Genomic DNA, 13,831 nt, shown 5'->3' with positions numbered 1-13,831 from the left:
CGATTTACATATGCGCCAATCCATGTATAACATTTTCGCACGCCATTGTATCCTTGTTTTCCGTGAGGTCGATGTCATTGTCAGCATCATAGTCAGTTGTTTTGCTGTCAGTGTCCTCTTTGAGAGGTTTGTGCAGTTTGCTGGACGCAAAGAATGTAACTGCACTGAATATTTTCACAGCCACCCACCAAGCAAAAAGACGCCAGCTCATTTCAAACCTATCATAGAACCAACACGAGCCTCTGCTGCCACATATGTCCTGCCACAATGCGCATGCGCTGTCTATAACACTTCCAGTTAAGACAGGCCCAGGTATAGTTCCTTAAAAGCAAAAATCACGTTTGTCATATCTGTATTAAAATTGCATTTCTAGACTGACTTTTTTGCAAGCTAATATTACTTTCATTTTTATCATATTTATTCATTTTATTGTTATTTCAATTTAAACAGCTTTATTGGCATTTAGCTTTTGTTTACTTTGTATCATCTAAGTCAATTAAATTGTATTTTATAGGTAATTCTGCACGTTTGAAAGACATGTTGCTCTGCAATGTAGAATTTTATAAAGCCATACAGTGAAAAGATAGGGTCATGTTTTGTTAACCCAATTTGAAAATATTATCTAGTTATGAGCTTCTATTGGAAAGTCGCCGTAAGACCTATAATTGTGTCGGTGTGACTTCAACCCAACAAGACAAATAAATTAACAATTCACAAAATATTAATTGGTGTTTGATTTTTACATTGTTGCTTACATCATGTTATTATCTTGTGAATTATTTTACACCAAATCTATATATTATCAAAATGAACCTTCAGGAAGACAGTATCGCTGACCCTTTATTACTTAGAAGAGGGATATAATAGGCTTCCGGCAACATTATGCTGCCCGTATAACGGCTACCAGGCATTATCAAAGGTTTTCCTGATAAATGACGTTACGCCGTCACTTCCGGTTAATCAAACGTGCAGAACTATCACCTTAAGGTATGACCACTTCCAAATGTGTTAATATTCCGCTTAAATGTTGTATGCATGCTTCTGAAGAATAAAAAACAATCTACGAATAAATGATTAAAACAGATTTACAAGAGTATATTAAATTAAGAAGGTTTATTGTAGCATTAAGAAGATTATTCTCGAGTATCAGAGGTCCGCCGTGGTTCCCTAGTTGACCAACCTCTGATGGATGAGAATGTAAGAAGCTATGTAGGACAGCATAACGCTCCCTCTCAATATCAGTCTCCTGGGAGCTTTATGCGTAGGTGGTAGCACCATATAACGCTTCGTCCAAATACTGCTTCTGAACCTTATCCGAAAAGGGTGTACATATATTCATAAGCATTTGTGTTTTACATTCAACATGAAGAATGACATCGGTGATGATTCTACTTCATAACCCCCATCATTCTGGATCCAGCTGTACTCTAGTTACTGAACGGAAGCCATTTTCAAGGTTCAGACTCCTATGACATTGACCTTTGATTTACAGATCCCAAAAATAAATGAGGTGTCATCTACTCTATAAACCTAATCCAATCCAAGTTTGAATATTTTGGGCCATGTGGTTCGGAAACCGTTCACTCTACCGACAGACTGACGGACCGGCGGCAGGTGTAAAGTAACATGCCCCCTCTTCTTCGACAGAGGGGTTGAGCATCGTAAAGTTAAAAATGATTTAAATGACATGTGATAGATAATAGAATCAGCTCACCCAAAAGTCTTAGACACACCCATTGAAGCCCAAGACCAAGTGCTCTTAAATCATCTGGTACGCATCTGAAATTTATGACACAGATCTGCATTATAGACTCATTTAATGGCTTGCAAGTCAGTAGTCTAAATTATTGCTCAATGTCTGAAGGACCGAGGACAGTACGCTTGAATATTGATCGATAAGCCATTCAATAAGCGCTTTATTGCATGACATCACAAATAAATTATCATACCTTTTTCTACAGGTTTTGACTAACTCTCAACATAATTTAGTGTTGAACAATGGACCAGTCAAACTGCGCACTGACGATTCATGTATTATGGTATTCTTCAAAAGATCGAAATTTTAAAAGTCATTACGTCCTTAAAATGATATAGTAATTGAGTTCGGGCTAGATCACATTCTACACAATCTATGGTAGGGGGCCTTCGTAGCAGCGTGGTCAAATCAATGACTTTAAATCACATGTCATTCAAGCCCCGTTCGCGTCGTCATGTGCCGAAGCCACCCAACTGGCTTGTGAAAGGCCGGTGTATCTTCCTCTAGACTATTAAATGCTTAAAAATGGCCATATGACCTGTATTATGTCGGTGCGATTTAAAACCCAACAAAAACAAACCAGAACAGCTCGATATAATATTCCATGCGTATTTGGTTACAGACCATTAGTGAAATTAAGCTTTCCGGAACGGAGTTCAGGGGGCAAGGGACAGTAAATTTGAAAATTCCACAAATCGACGCTGATACCAGTGCGAAAACAATCATGAAAAATCCCAGAGAATTTTTGAGCGGATGTATTGCATATACTAAGCATTTTATCACGTGACATTTTCAGCCTGCTTATTCCGTTGTTTCTATTATAAAAACGAGTAAAACGTCGGTTTCAGGACACTAAATGTTCAGGCAAAAATGGCCCAAAATGCACACTAAAATAATGATGGGAAGAAAAGTGCCTCATAACCGTTTACTTTTTGCACAAATTTGAGCTGAATCAGGCTAGGATGGATGGATGACCGTTTCCATTTCGTCTGACTTCCGTTATCTCGGGTAAGGTCGTTTACACGGAGCTAAGAAAATCGATACAAGCATAATTATATTTATTTTACACAATAATTACTCGTACGCAGGAATCCTTAGTTCTATTTTAAAACATCATAAATAACCAGTTGAATATAAATGCCTTTAAAGTACATCTATCGATTTTATTTAGAAAACATACCCGGGCCAAATACGTAATATAACTGGCCGCCATGGAGGCAAACCTTAACTCACAAGCATTAAACGCTTACTTTCCTGGTTAACTGGCTTTTATAGCTCACCTGAACTTATGCTAAACCTTGTTATCAGGGCTACAATGTCAGTACTAAACGAGAAGGCAAAATGAAAGACCTGACCATCCCGTTCTTCAGGATATATTTTTTTGTTATCAACATTATCCTACACTTAGTATTTCGAACTTTTTGACAATATTTTAATCGTGGAAGTGATTAAAGACGCACAAAAAAAGTAAACCTTGAATTTACATTCAAACGGGAAGAAACATGATTTGTTATTTATGTCTTCTTTGCTAAACTTGGTACGTACATTACATAAGTTTTGTTTATCATCTTAAATGAGACATCCCTGATTTTGGCAGTTGCTTTACCTCCATGACTGTGCGTGATCCATGATAGGGGGAACTACGAATTTCCATTAATTTTGTATCTTTTCTAATGTTCAGTTGTTTGGTGGATCAGTTTTCTCTCTAATGTTATTATGTAAAAAGTAAATAATTGTCCCTTTTTTAAATACCATAATTATGCTTTTCATCAATGGTATAATAACCGAAAAAGAAATTTTAGATGCTGTAAAAACTCTCAAAAGGAATAAGTCCCCTGGGGTAGATGAAATTTTAAATGAACAAATTAAATACTCCATTGGTCCGATGTTAAACATTTACAAGAAATTGTTTAATATTGTTTTAGATAAAGGGGTTATTCCAGAAAGCTGGACTAAAGACCATATAAAACCAATATATAAGAATAAGGGATATCCAAAATCACCTGAAAATTATCGCCCAATATCACTTTTGAGTTGTCTCGGAAAACTTTTTACATGTATAATTAATCATAGACTAAAGAAATTTGCAGATAGTTCGAACTTGATACATGAAACGCAAGCAGGCTTTCGCAAGAAATATGCAACCATTGATAACATTTTTATCCTTAAAGGACTAATTGATATCGTACAGTCAAACAGGAAAAAAATTGTTTTGTTGCTTCGTTGACTTCAAACAAGCTTTTGATTCTGTGTGGAGAGTTGGACTTTGGCAAAAATTGAGACAAGAGAACATAAATGGGAAATGTTTTGATGTTATACAAAGTCTTTATAATAACATCAAGTCAAGAGTAATAACCTCTGATGGATGTACACCTTTTTTTGATTGCCTTGTCGGTTTGCGTCAAGGGGAAAATTTGTCACCTTTTTTATTTTCCATTTTCTTGAATGATCTTGAAAGTTTTCTACAAAATAGTGATGTAAATGGAGTTTCTAAAGATATAGATATTGAAGGAGCACATGTTTATTTAAAACTTTTTATTCTACTTTACGCTGAGGACACAGTAATTTTCGGTGAAAGTGAAGAGGATCTTCAAAAAGCCTTAACAAATTCAAAGAATACTGCGATTATTGGAAGTTAAACATAAATGTAAACAAAACTAAAGTCTTTGTTTTCAGTAAAGGCCGTTCAAAATGTAACAGATCATTCTCGATTGGAGAAAATGTTTTGGAAATTGTAAATGAATACAAATATCTAGGTATATATTTTAATAAGAGTGGTTCATTTTATAAATCAAAAATAAATATTGCCGAACAAGCAAATAAAGCAATGTTTGCATTACTAAGAAAGATCAAGTCGTTGGCTCTACCATTTGATCTACAAATTGAACTATTTGAAAAGACAATTAAACCAATTTTATTGTTCGGAAGTGAAATTTGGGGATTTGGAAATGTTGATGTTTTAGAGAAAGTCCAGCTTAAATTTTATAAATATATCTTTAACATGAAAAAGTCTACTTCGTCATACATGGTATATGGAGAAACAGGTGTTTTACCACTCAAAATTGATATTAAAAGTAGAGTTATAGCTTACTGGGCCAGACTTACTGATAATGTAAATAATGAGGACACAACAAAACTTTCATCAAAAGTATATATTGTTTTAGGGGAATTACAATCTAAAAATATAGTGAAGTCACTATGGATAGAAAATGTAAAGCAATATCTATTTGAGGCTGGTTTCTCTGCAATCTGGTATATACAAAGTTTCAACAGTAGTAAATGGCTTATAAAAGCAACGTACCAAAAGCTAAGAGATATGTTTATACAAAACTGGAGATCCGAAATCAGCAATACGTCAGATTCAAATGTCTACAAATATATTAAGAGTAACTTCTCAAGAAGTCCATACATAGATAAACAACTTCTTTATTCATCTAAAAAGTTGTGTCTGTAAAAACAAGAAATCATCGTCTTCCGATTGAACTGGGGCGATGGCAAAATATACCGGCACATGACCGAAAATGTATTTATTGTAGAGATATAGGAGATGAATTTCATTATTTTTTTGTTTGTCCAACATTAGAAACCGAAAGGAAAAAGTATATAGATAATTACTGTAGGTATAGACCAAGTATGTTTAAATTTATCAATTTGTTAACATCTAATAATATGAAGAAACTTGAAAAACTAAGTATTTTCTGTGACAAGATTATGCAACACTTCAAATAAGACTCATTGTTTTTCTTCTTTAGAACTTTGATAACCTTTTTACTCAGACCAGTGTGAAATTGTAAACATGTTATTTATCACTGTAAAATGTTGTACATACTTAAGATGATACATTGATATGTTTCAAGTTTGAAATACGTTTGTACGAATTTATATGCACTTTGTATATTGTCTGTAAAATGTAATATATAGCCGTTTTCCATTATGCATTATGTATATAAATATATGATATCATACTGCTGATGTTTCCCGCTATTGTGGGACTTATGCATTTATTGTAAATAAAATCTTGAAATCTTGAAATCATTGAATGAAATTAATGTTTGAACCTTAAATTAAGATTAAAATAAGCTTTCTTACCGCAATATCGCCATGGACGCTGGTGTCACGGTTGTGAACGTCATCAGCATAGCGATGAAAAGAAGCAAAACGAAAAGGTATATGACGTCACAAGATGAAGAGCATTTGCCAGTAAGTGCTGTTCCAGTCAATCCGGAAGTACTTAACTGTTGTATACTTTCCGACACGCACGTGCAGTTGTTATAAATCTGAACAAGATACGGTAGTTTTAAGCATAATAATGTGCAATGAATGCTTTTAAACGACGAGTTCGCGTCTTGTGCATCAAAATTATTTACAATTTAGAAAACACATGATAAACAACTTTAAAGTATTTGTTTGAATTTGCATCAGTTTCCATATTAAGCTGTGTACCTATTTACAAATGTGTAAAAGTGCTCTAACTTCCGTTTTATTACAAACAATTTATGGATTCCCGCGAAAGAAGACCCACTGTCAGTCGTATGAAAATCAAATATTAAATATGCATCCTTAGACTTTTTCAAAAACGATTCTTAACACATAAATTAGTTAAAGCATATTTCATAAGGCAAACATCAGGATATCAAATATACAACATACCTTGGTAAGATGTTTCGGGTCAATGACGTAATCATAGGTACATCCGGCATGACAAGGAGTAAAATATAGTATACTGTCACTGCCGCAAACAGGCTCAAACTTCTGAGAATCACATTCACAGCCAGTGTTACATGTGGCATCAAGATTTGGTGACACTATGACTTTGCTATTGTGAATACAATATAAATAACTGTACATAACACAATATAAATTCTATTTCATTGTAAAAACACGGTTCAATAACATATGATGTGCAAACCGAACTACATATTCTGGTTTGGGGAAAATAAATGAACCATTAGAAAGAGAGTCAAATAGACTGCTTGTGTTATTCAGTTTTATTTCGTTTTTCTGGTATCATCATAAATTAACTTCAATAGAAACTCTGAACAATGGAACACAGAGGTTCTGTTATTAATGCTAGAGAAGTCTCCTACATTAAATGTTACAAAACAAAAACAAAAATGAAATTTGTTACTTTGTGCCATAGCTTGTCGTGACGCCAGCAAACTCTATCTCTGGACATCCAATGAAGAACCCCGCACCAATAACAATGGCCAGCAGTGACATAAGAACACACAGACGAACCATACCGACCACTCCGAACTTGAACCGCTTTATCAGTACACCTCCGAGAACCATACCACCTGCACCACCTAGTAGAGTTACTGCCCCTGAATATTACAAAAGTAATAACATGGCAATATGTTTGTTTGAAATTAAACGCTGGGCAGAAAAATTCCATGTCAAGTTTACAGAAATATAATTTTAAGAGAATTGTTAAGGTTCTAGTACACATTGTTCGGTGATTTATTTTCGAAGAACTGGTAAAATAACCAATAATACAACAGTGGATGGCTTTCATTATCATAATCGTGATTGTATGTATATATATGTACTATGATAATAAGAAATTATACCCATAATGAAACCGGAGTCTGATGGCAGTATATCAAACTTTTCTTCTAGAATTTTAGGAGCAAAAGCAGCGAGACCACCAATAACCAAGGTTTCCGCGCATGCGCCGAGGATTACCAGCGTATATGTTGGTATACTGACCTGAAACAAGTTTTATGTATTTCAAATGCTGCTTAAATGGTCAAAGGTTTTAACTGCACAACTCTTACTATTTTCAGCAGAATTTCATATGACATGTATAAATACACACTTCATTAATGTATTGGTTAAGATCTTACATAATCTTCGTGGATTTTTTGTTTTGCAAGAAACTACGAATGATTTTGACTATAGAAATGATGTAAACATTCATTGTGCATATCAAAATCATTAACGTATTTATACCAATCTGACGATGGATTTAGGAAATTCAATCAGTTTCTCTGTAATTGTTCTTTTATCTTCTTTTGCTTTCTGGTCTGTGTCTGTCTCTCTGGCTGCTCGTATTTCACTTGTTCCTAATGCAATAAAGTATACAAATCTATCATTTTACAATATTCGAAAGGAGCTATAACACAATGCTAGAAGAGTCATTATATTTCTCCGAGGCCCGAATGTTAGAGCATGTGCCGTTGATTTATACATTTTATGGTACACGAAAAGAGCTATTAAACAGTGTCAGAATTTGTCATTCTGTTTCTCTTAATGGTACTCTTGAATATTTCGACTTGTCTGGTTTCAATACACCCACTTTCATAGAATTGGGTATTATCTAATCACCCCTTGGATATAGTGCCTGCTTTTTAATTTGTCTCTTGTCCCTCTCTAAATTCCAGTGAGTTTAGTTCTGCCCATTGTTTTCCTCGTTTAGAACTTAAACATTATTGTAACTGGGGACCATACACCGCTTTTGTAGAATTGCACTCTGTGTATCATTGAAGGTTTCACGCATACTGTCGTTCGAACACATCTGCAGAGTCTCTAAATGTTTGTTTTTTCATACTTCTAACATGTGAATATGATTAATTGGGTTCAACTCGGGGCTAGAGGACGTAGACGGTAGCATGTATTTCCAAATACTGTCCATCAAACCAACTGAGACTGCAAACATTTTCAATTTTGTGTTGAGCGACTTGTGGAGTTTCCACTTTTTCTATTGTGTACATATATCACAGGTTGTTAACATTTTATTCAAAGGAATGCAAAATTACCGGTTCTAAAAGATTTGAATTTAACCAAAAATGTTGCAGAATTAAGTTTTAGATAAGCAAGTAATTTCGTTTGTGGGTATTCATGGTATTTTGTAATGGTACTGTTCATAGGCTGAATCAAGTATATACCTGGAAGATTTTTCGGATAACCTGCTAGGGGCACCGTAAAGATGAAGAAAAATACGGCGGTGATAATAAACCCAACCCACCAAGCTCCAACCCACCGCGGATCTACGGGGGTCAAGTCAACACTGAAAATACATTGAAATATCATATGAGTTAAGTAGTTCAGGTTAAGACATTCTGGAAATATTCCGTACGTCGTTTTCAAAATTGAAGCGTATCTTATATTTCAGTCAAAGATACTAGGTATAATGCTTACTGTAGTCTTTTTTTGAAAATGTAGATACAAAAAAAAACGTGAAAACAACATATATAAATTAATATTTTATCAATTTCCGTAGTCAACATTGTTTGAGGAATTATTTCTGTTAAAATACTTACTTGTCTACGGTGTTGAAGTCAACATACAGTGTGAGGAATTGTCCACCACCGATATACCCTCCACCTACACCGAGAGCTGTGATCGCGTATATAATACCTGCATGTTAAAATAAAGTTTTACAGGAAGATGCGTACGTGTTTAGACAAGATCTATCTATGAACATAATTCTATAATTATGCTTATGCTATTATTCTACTTGGTTGCCCTCTACGCTTCCAAAGGATATTCTTTTATTAATTCTTAATCTTCGTTTTTACAATTTATAAATAGTTCAGTTGGCATTTGTTTCTTAATCCTACATTTTGTGCAGGTAAAATGTACACTCTACTCATGAAGCATAAATATGTTTTTTGTTGTTACAGAACCTCTAGTGATCACTTATATATGTGGAAAACGTACACTTACTTAGACCCTGACAAAGATACACTTTGCAGGTACAAGCAGCAGAAAGCGTTTTTTTTTTCAATATCATCTTTTAAAACCAAAACAGTGAATGGTCTCATGCGTAGTTTTAAGTTGCCCCGAAAATTGAAAATTCAAGCAGTAAGTGTCCCGCCTATCTATATGGCATTGGTAATGTCCCTAAAAATAAGAAAGCAAACCTAGATGCACGGCCGTAGACTCGGATTTTGCGTTGTCATCCACATATGCCGTCCCCAGTGTAAACATAGGCGTGAAACCTATTCCGTGTATAGCCTGCCCCAGCATAAATAAATACAGGTAAGATGATGATGATGAATCCTGTAAACAGGTGTTCGCACGTGCGGGGTCACACACGTAGCTGATATTAGCCGTCTCTCCTGAAAATGAAACGATTCGGATAAATACGACTAGTGTCTTTCGGGACTATTTTGTATACAAACCCAGTCTTAATGCCCAATGTTTAAGTAAATGCAAGGCTGGGGACGATAACCCGAACATATCCGCATATAATAACTTTTCAGATTTATGCAACAGAACCAATGGAACTATCTGCCTGTAGAAACCGGTCATTTCTTAGGTAACCATGATATTTTATAACGTACATACAGCAACTAAACGTTTTACATTTGCTTTATATAAAAAATTGTATTTTGAGGTTCATCAGGCTTGGTATACATGTACACAAATGTCGAAATTCTGATCGTAATAATTTGTTTTGAAGTTTGTATTGAATAAAGACTTTTATGTTTCCATGATCGAATGTCTAATTTTTTTCTACAGATGATTTGTGATTACTAACCTACAGCTCTGTAATCATACTGATCAGCTATGAAATGTGATAGAGAAAATATCACTGATCCAACGCCCATGATGGCACAACCAACGGCAATCCACTTTGGTCTATGGCCTTTGCTACCGGCATAGCTTACAAACAACACAAACAAAATGGCGCCTGTAATTCAAGTTTAAGTGTATGGATTATATAATGAGTTCGTGGAATTCTGACCGACAGCAACTGAAAATATACAGCTGAAACTCAATACCGCGAACTCGCTTAACACAGCATTCATCTTATCTCGACAACATTTTTAAGTTTTGTCCCGAAACCACGTGCACAAAATATCATTTTAAGCCGAATTTCTGTTATCTCGATCCATTAATTCGAGAAACCGAGTTTCTACTGTATATTTTGTATTATAAAGTGAAACCTGTCAAAATTTATATGCATAATGCTTTTATATTTTTAACAACGCAAAGTAACAAAGGTCTTACACCTTACAAAAACACATAAAGTACACTAATTGAGTGGACAAAGCACATTATTGCATGCTGTCCGATGCTTTACTGATCGTAAAATCTCAAAGTTATCGAGCATTTTATAACACAAAGTTGAAAGTATTTCTGCAATCTATGCCACTTTATAAGTTTATGACTATATTGTTACGATGGTATCAGAAATGTACAACTATATTGACCTATATCTGTTGCGCTGACTATAAGTCCTGACTGTGAACTTGGTAGACTGAACCTCGTCTCCAATGTTGTAAGCACAATATTGACAATCCCATTCACGGCGGCGCCCTCAACAAACCCAAAAAGGCAAAGCCAGACCACAAACCATCGGATAGTATTTATCTTTTGCAGACACCTATTATTACAGATGAATAAACTTACTTTTCTGTACACTATATACAATGTAAATGCTTATTCTGTTTTCTAAAAGAGCATCTTGTATTATGCAAAGAGTAACTTTGTAAATACATTTCTGATGTTTTAATGGTGTAAGTGCATGTGTGCATGCGTGCGTGCATACGTGTTTTTAATTTTGAATGTACCATAATTTCAAATCCTATACACCACCGATCTATTATCAAATACTGAAAAGAACCTTTTATTACAGTAATTGATTCATGACTTCGAACTTATATGTTTAAACTTCTGGAATTGAATAAGTTTACTGGAGTCACTTGTAACCTGGTGGAAACTCGATATCTTCGCACTTATAAAACTCCATTTAAAAAATTTCTCGCGCATCTAAAAAAAGATGTTGATATACATATAAAAAAACTAGTAATATAACATATTGCTATAATATCATTGTATGTACTTTACCATCTCGACAAAATTTAAAAGGTTATAAAAATGCATATAAATGTCTTAAATGTACACACTAGCGAATTTCGGTACAAGGTAAGAACATTATAATTTCTTTGTCGTAACAAATGATATTTGACCATATATCAGTGAAAATTCAATATCCTTATACATGACATTGCTCTTCAAATAAAAACAAAACGTACATCTATGACATCTCGTGACGTTTAAAAATACAGATCGTAAAATAAAGAACATTTAAAAATACAGATCGTGAAATGAATGAAATAATTTGATTTTACTGAAAGTTTTGTCTTAAAATAAAGTCAAATCTATCAAACAATCGCCAGCAGTTTTTTTTAGTGAATTCACTTACAAATTCCTTCTATTTTGGAGGAAAACGTGAATTTTGTTTCATGCTGTCTTCGTTAGCTAGAGCAATTCACAAATTCACCGACTAATTGATAATATAGTAAGTTTACCTTGGAATCAGGGGTCCCCATCCAAATTTTAGCTCTTCTTCCTCGCGACTGACCTAAATTTACAACATATTTTGTCAGATTTTCTAAATTCACAAATATACTGCAAATGTAATATAAACAAATTGGCATTTTGGTTGTATACAGTTTTGACCAAAAGCTATACAATTGTATACGTTTTATGGTAAACAAAGTAGAAAATTATATGTTATTTTGTACATGTACTCATCACAGCGTAACATGCTCGACTGTAAATCCAGAGGTCCGGGGCTCGAATCACGGTCCAGGCACTGGAAGTTTCTGAGATACTCTTGAGTGTCTCCCATCTATAACTAGAGGTCAGTACTTGTTCTTCTCGGGAAAGACGGCTTCGCATGTATCGGTCCTACACACCGGACACGTTAAACCCGGCAGACTATCTATTCACAAAGAGCCAGGCTAAGTTAGCCAGGCATGTCTGTATCTAAAAGATGTCTCTCTCTCTCTCTCTCCCTCTCTCTCTCTCTCTGTTCTGGGTTTCTTTTTCTCGCTCTGTCCCTATGGTCAGACCGCTCTGCGTCTGTACTCATAGAAAATGAACTTGCGCCCTGAGTGGCTGCCTTTGTATGTATGTATTTAAGTGCCTTTGAAAGTGTTTGTCATGATAAATCTGGAAGAGCATAATATATAATCACTTACCCTGTTGCCACCATTCACTTTCCCCATCGATAAGGAAGACTTCTCTGGTTTCATATCCGATTTATTTATCTTGTAAACATATGAATATTCATCAGAAACGATTTAAAACTGAAACGAACTGCCTGACAACTGAACACAAAAGACACGAAAGTGAACATTTGAAAATTGGCTGTTGAACAATGGTTGTGTTTATTGGTATTATGGGTTAGAAAGTTACATTATGGTCACTGTGTCCACATTATTAACACTTGAAATATAATAAAGTAGGAGAAATGCAATAAAGTATGTGTACAAATGCGATGAACCTATGTTTTAATAGATTGAATAATTCGTTAATGGAATCATAACTATAATTATTCCTGTATTAATTAATGTTACATGTAAGAACACTTGTATTCCTAACCAAAGAGTAATAAATGGTTGTTGTTGTTTTTTGTTGTTGTTGTTTTTTTCGTATTAATATAATTTATAACGATGCAAGAAAATTCAGATGACTGGTTCAAAAACTTAAGTGTTTTTGATAAAATAATTTCCCACACATAAATAAAGAAGACAAATTTATATATGTTAACGTACTTAAAATTTTGGAACCATTTTGCCAGCGGATAATTAATGTTTTCAGTGTTCACGCCGAGGTTTGAACGGAAAAGTATCGCAACTCGTACAAAAATGCACGAGATATGACATTATTACATTTTCTAGTGAATTATTGAAATACTGTAATCAAAAACATTATATCTGATATTTTCACAGTAAAAATATCAAACAAAATAGTTTTCGCTGGTAAGATACTATAAAATGGGTAAATTTAACATGTTTAACATTTGATTGTTTTACATGTAAGATCAAAATAATTTTCACTCATGAACACCATACCTTATACTTTTACTAGCGGCTATTTCACTCGTGAAAACACTCCATATGCTGTTCAGTCATGAAAGATATTTGAGCCGAGCCATGAGAAAACCAACATAGTGCGTTTGCGACCAGCATGGTTCCAGACCAGCCTGCGCATCCACACAGTCTGGTCAGGATCCATGCTGTTCGCTTTCAAAGCCTATTGCAATGAGAGAAACCATTAGCGTACAGCATGGATCCTGACCAGACTGCGCGGATGCGCAGGCTGGTCTGGATCGAT

At 34.6% G+C, this 13,831-nt stretch overlaps 1 protein-coding gene across 1 annotated transcript; it reads right to left on the bottom strand.

Moving 5' to 3' along the window:
• Window positions 1-4: 4 nt before the first annotated feature.
• Window positions 5-12,747, bottom strand: LOC128548029 (solute carrier organic anion transporter family member 4A1-like). The gene is made up of 14 exons (XM_053522299.1): window positions 12,694-12,747; window positions 12,019-12,071; window positions 10,918-11,090; window positions 10,242-10,394; window positions 9,622-9,819; window positions 9,019-9,115; window positions 8,644-8,765; window positions 7,709-7,821; window positions 7,327-7,465; window positions 6,885-7,080; window positions 6,407-6,572; window positions 5,846-6,033; window positions 1,715-1,779; window positions 5-321 (listed from the first exon to the last, which is right to left on the bottom strand). Exons 1-14 carry the CDS (start codon window positions 12,745-12,747, stop codon window positions 5-7), a joined length of 2,034 nt encoding a protein of 677 aa, XP_053378274.1.
• Between the last annotated feature and the right edge of the window lie 1,084 nt (window positions 12,748-13,831).

Source organism: Mercenaria mercenaria, chromosome 1, assembly GCF_021730395.1.
Source record: "Mercenaria mercenaria strain notata chromosome 1, MADL_Memer_1, whole genome shotgun sequence".
Classification (NCBI taxonomy): Eukaryota; Metazoa; Mollusca; class Bivalvia; order Venerida; family Veneridae; genus Mercenaria; species Mercenaria mercenaria.
Note: the sequence above shows the minus strand (reverse complement) of the source record. Positions and strands in the feature narration are given on the sequence as shown.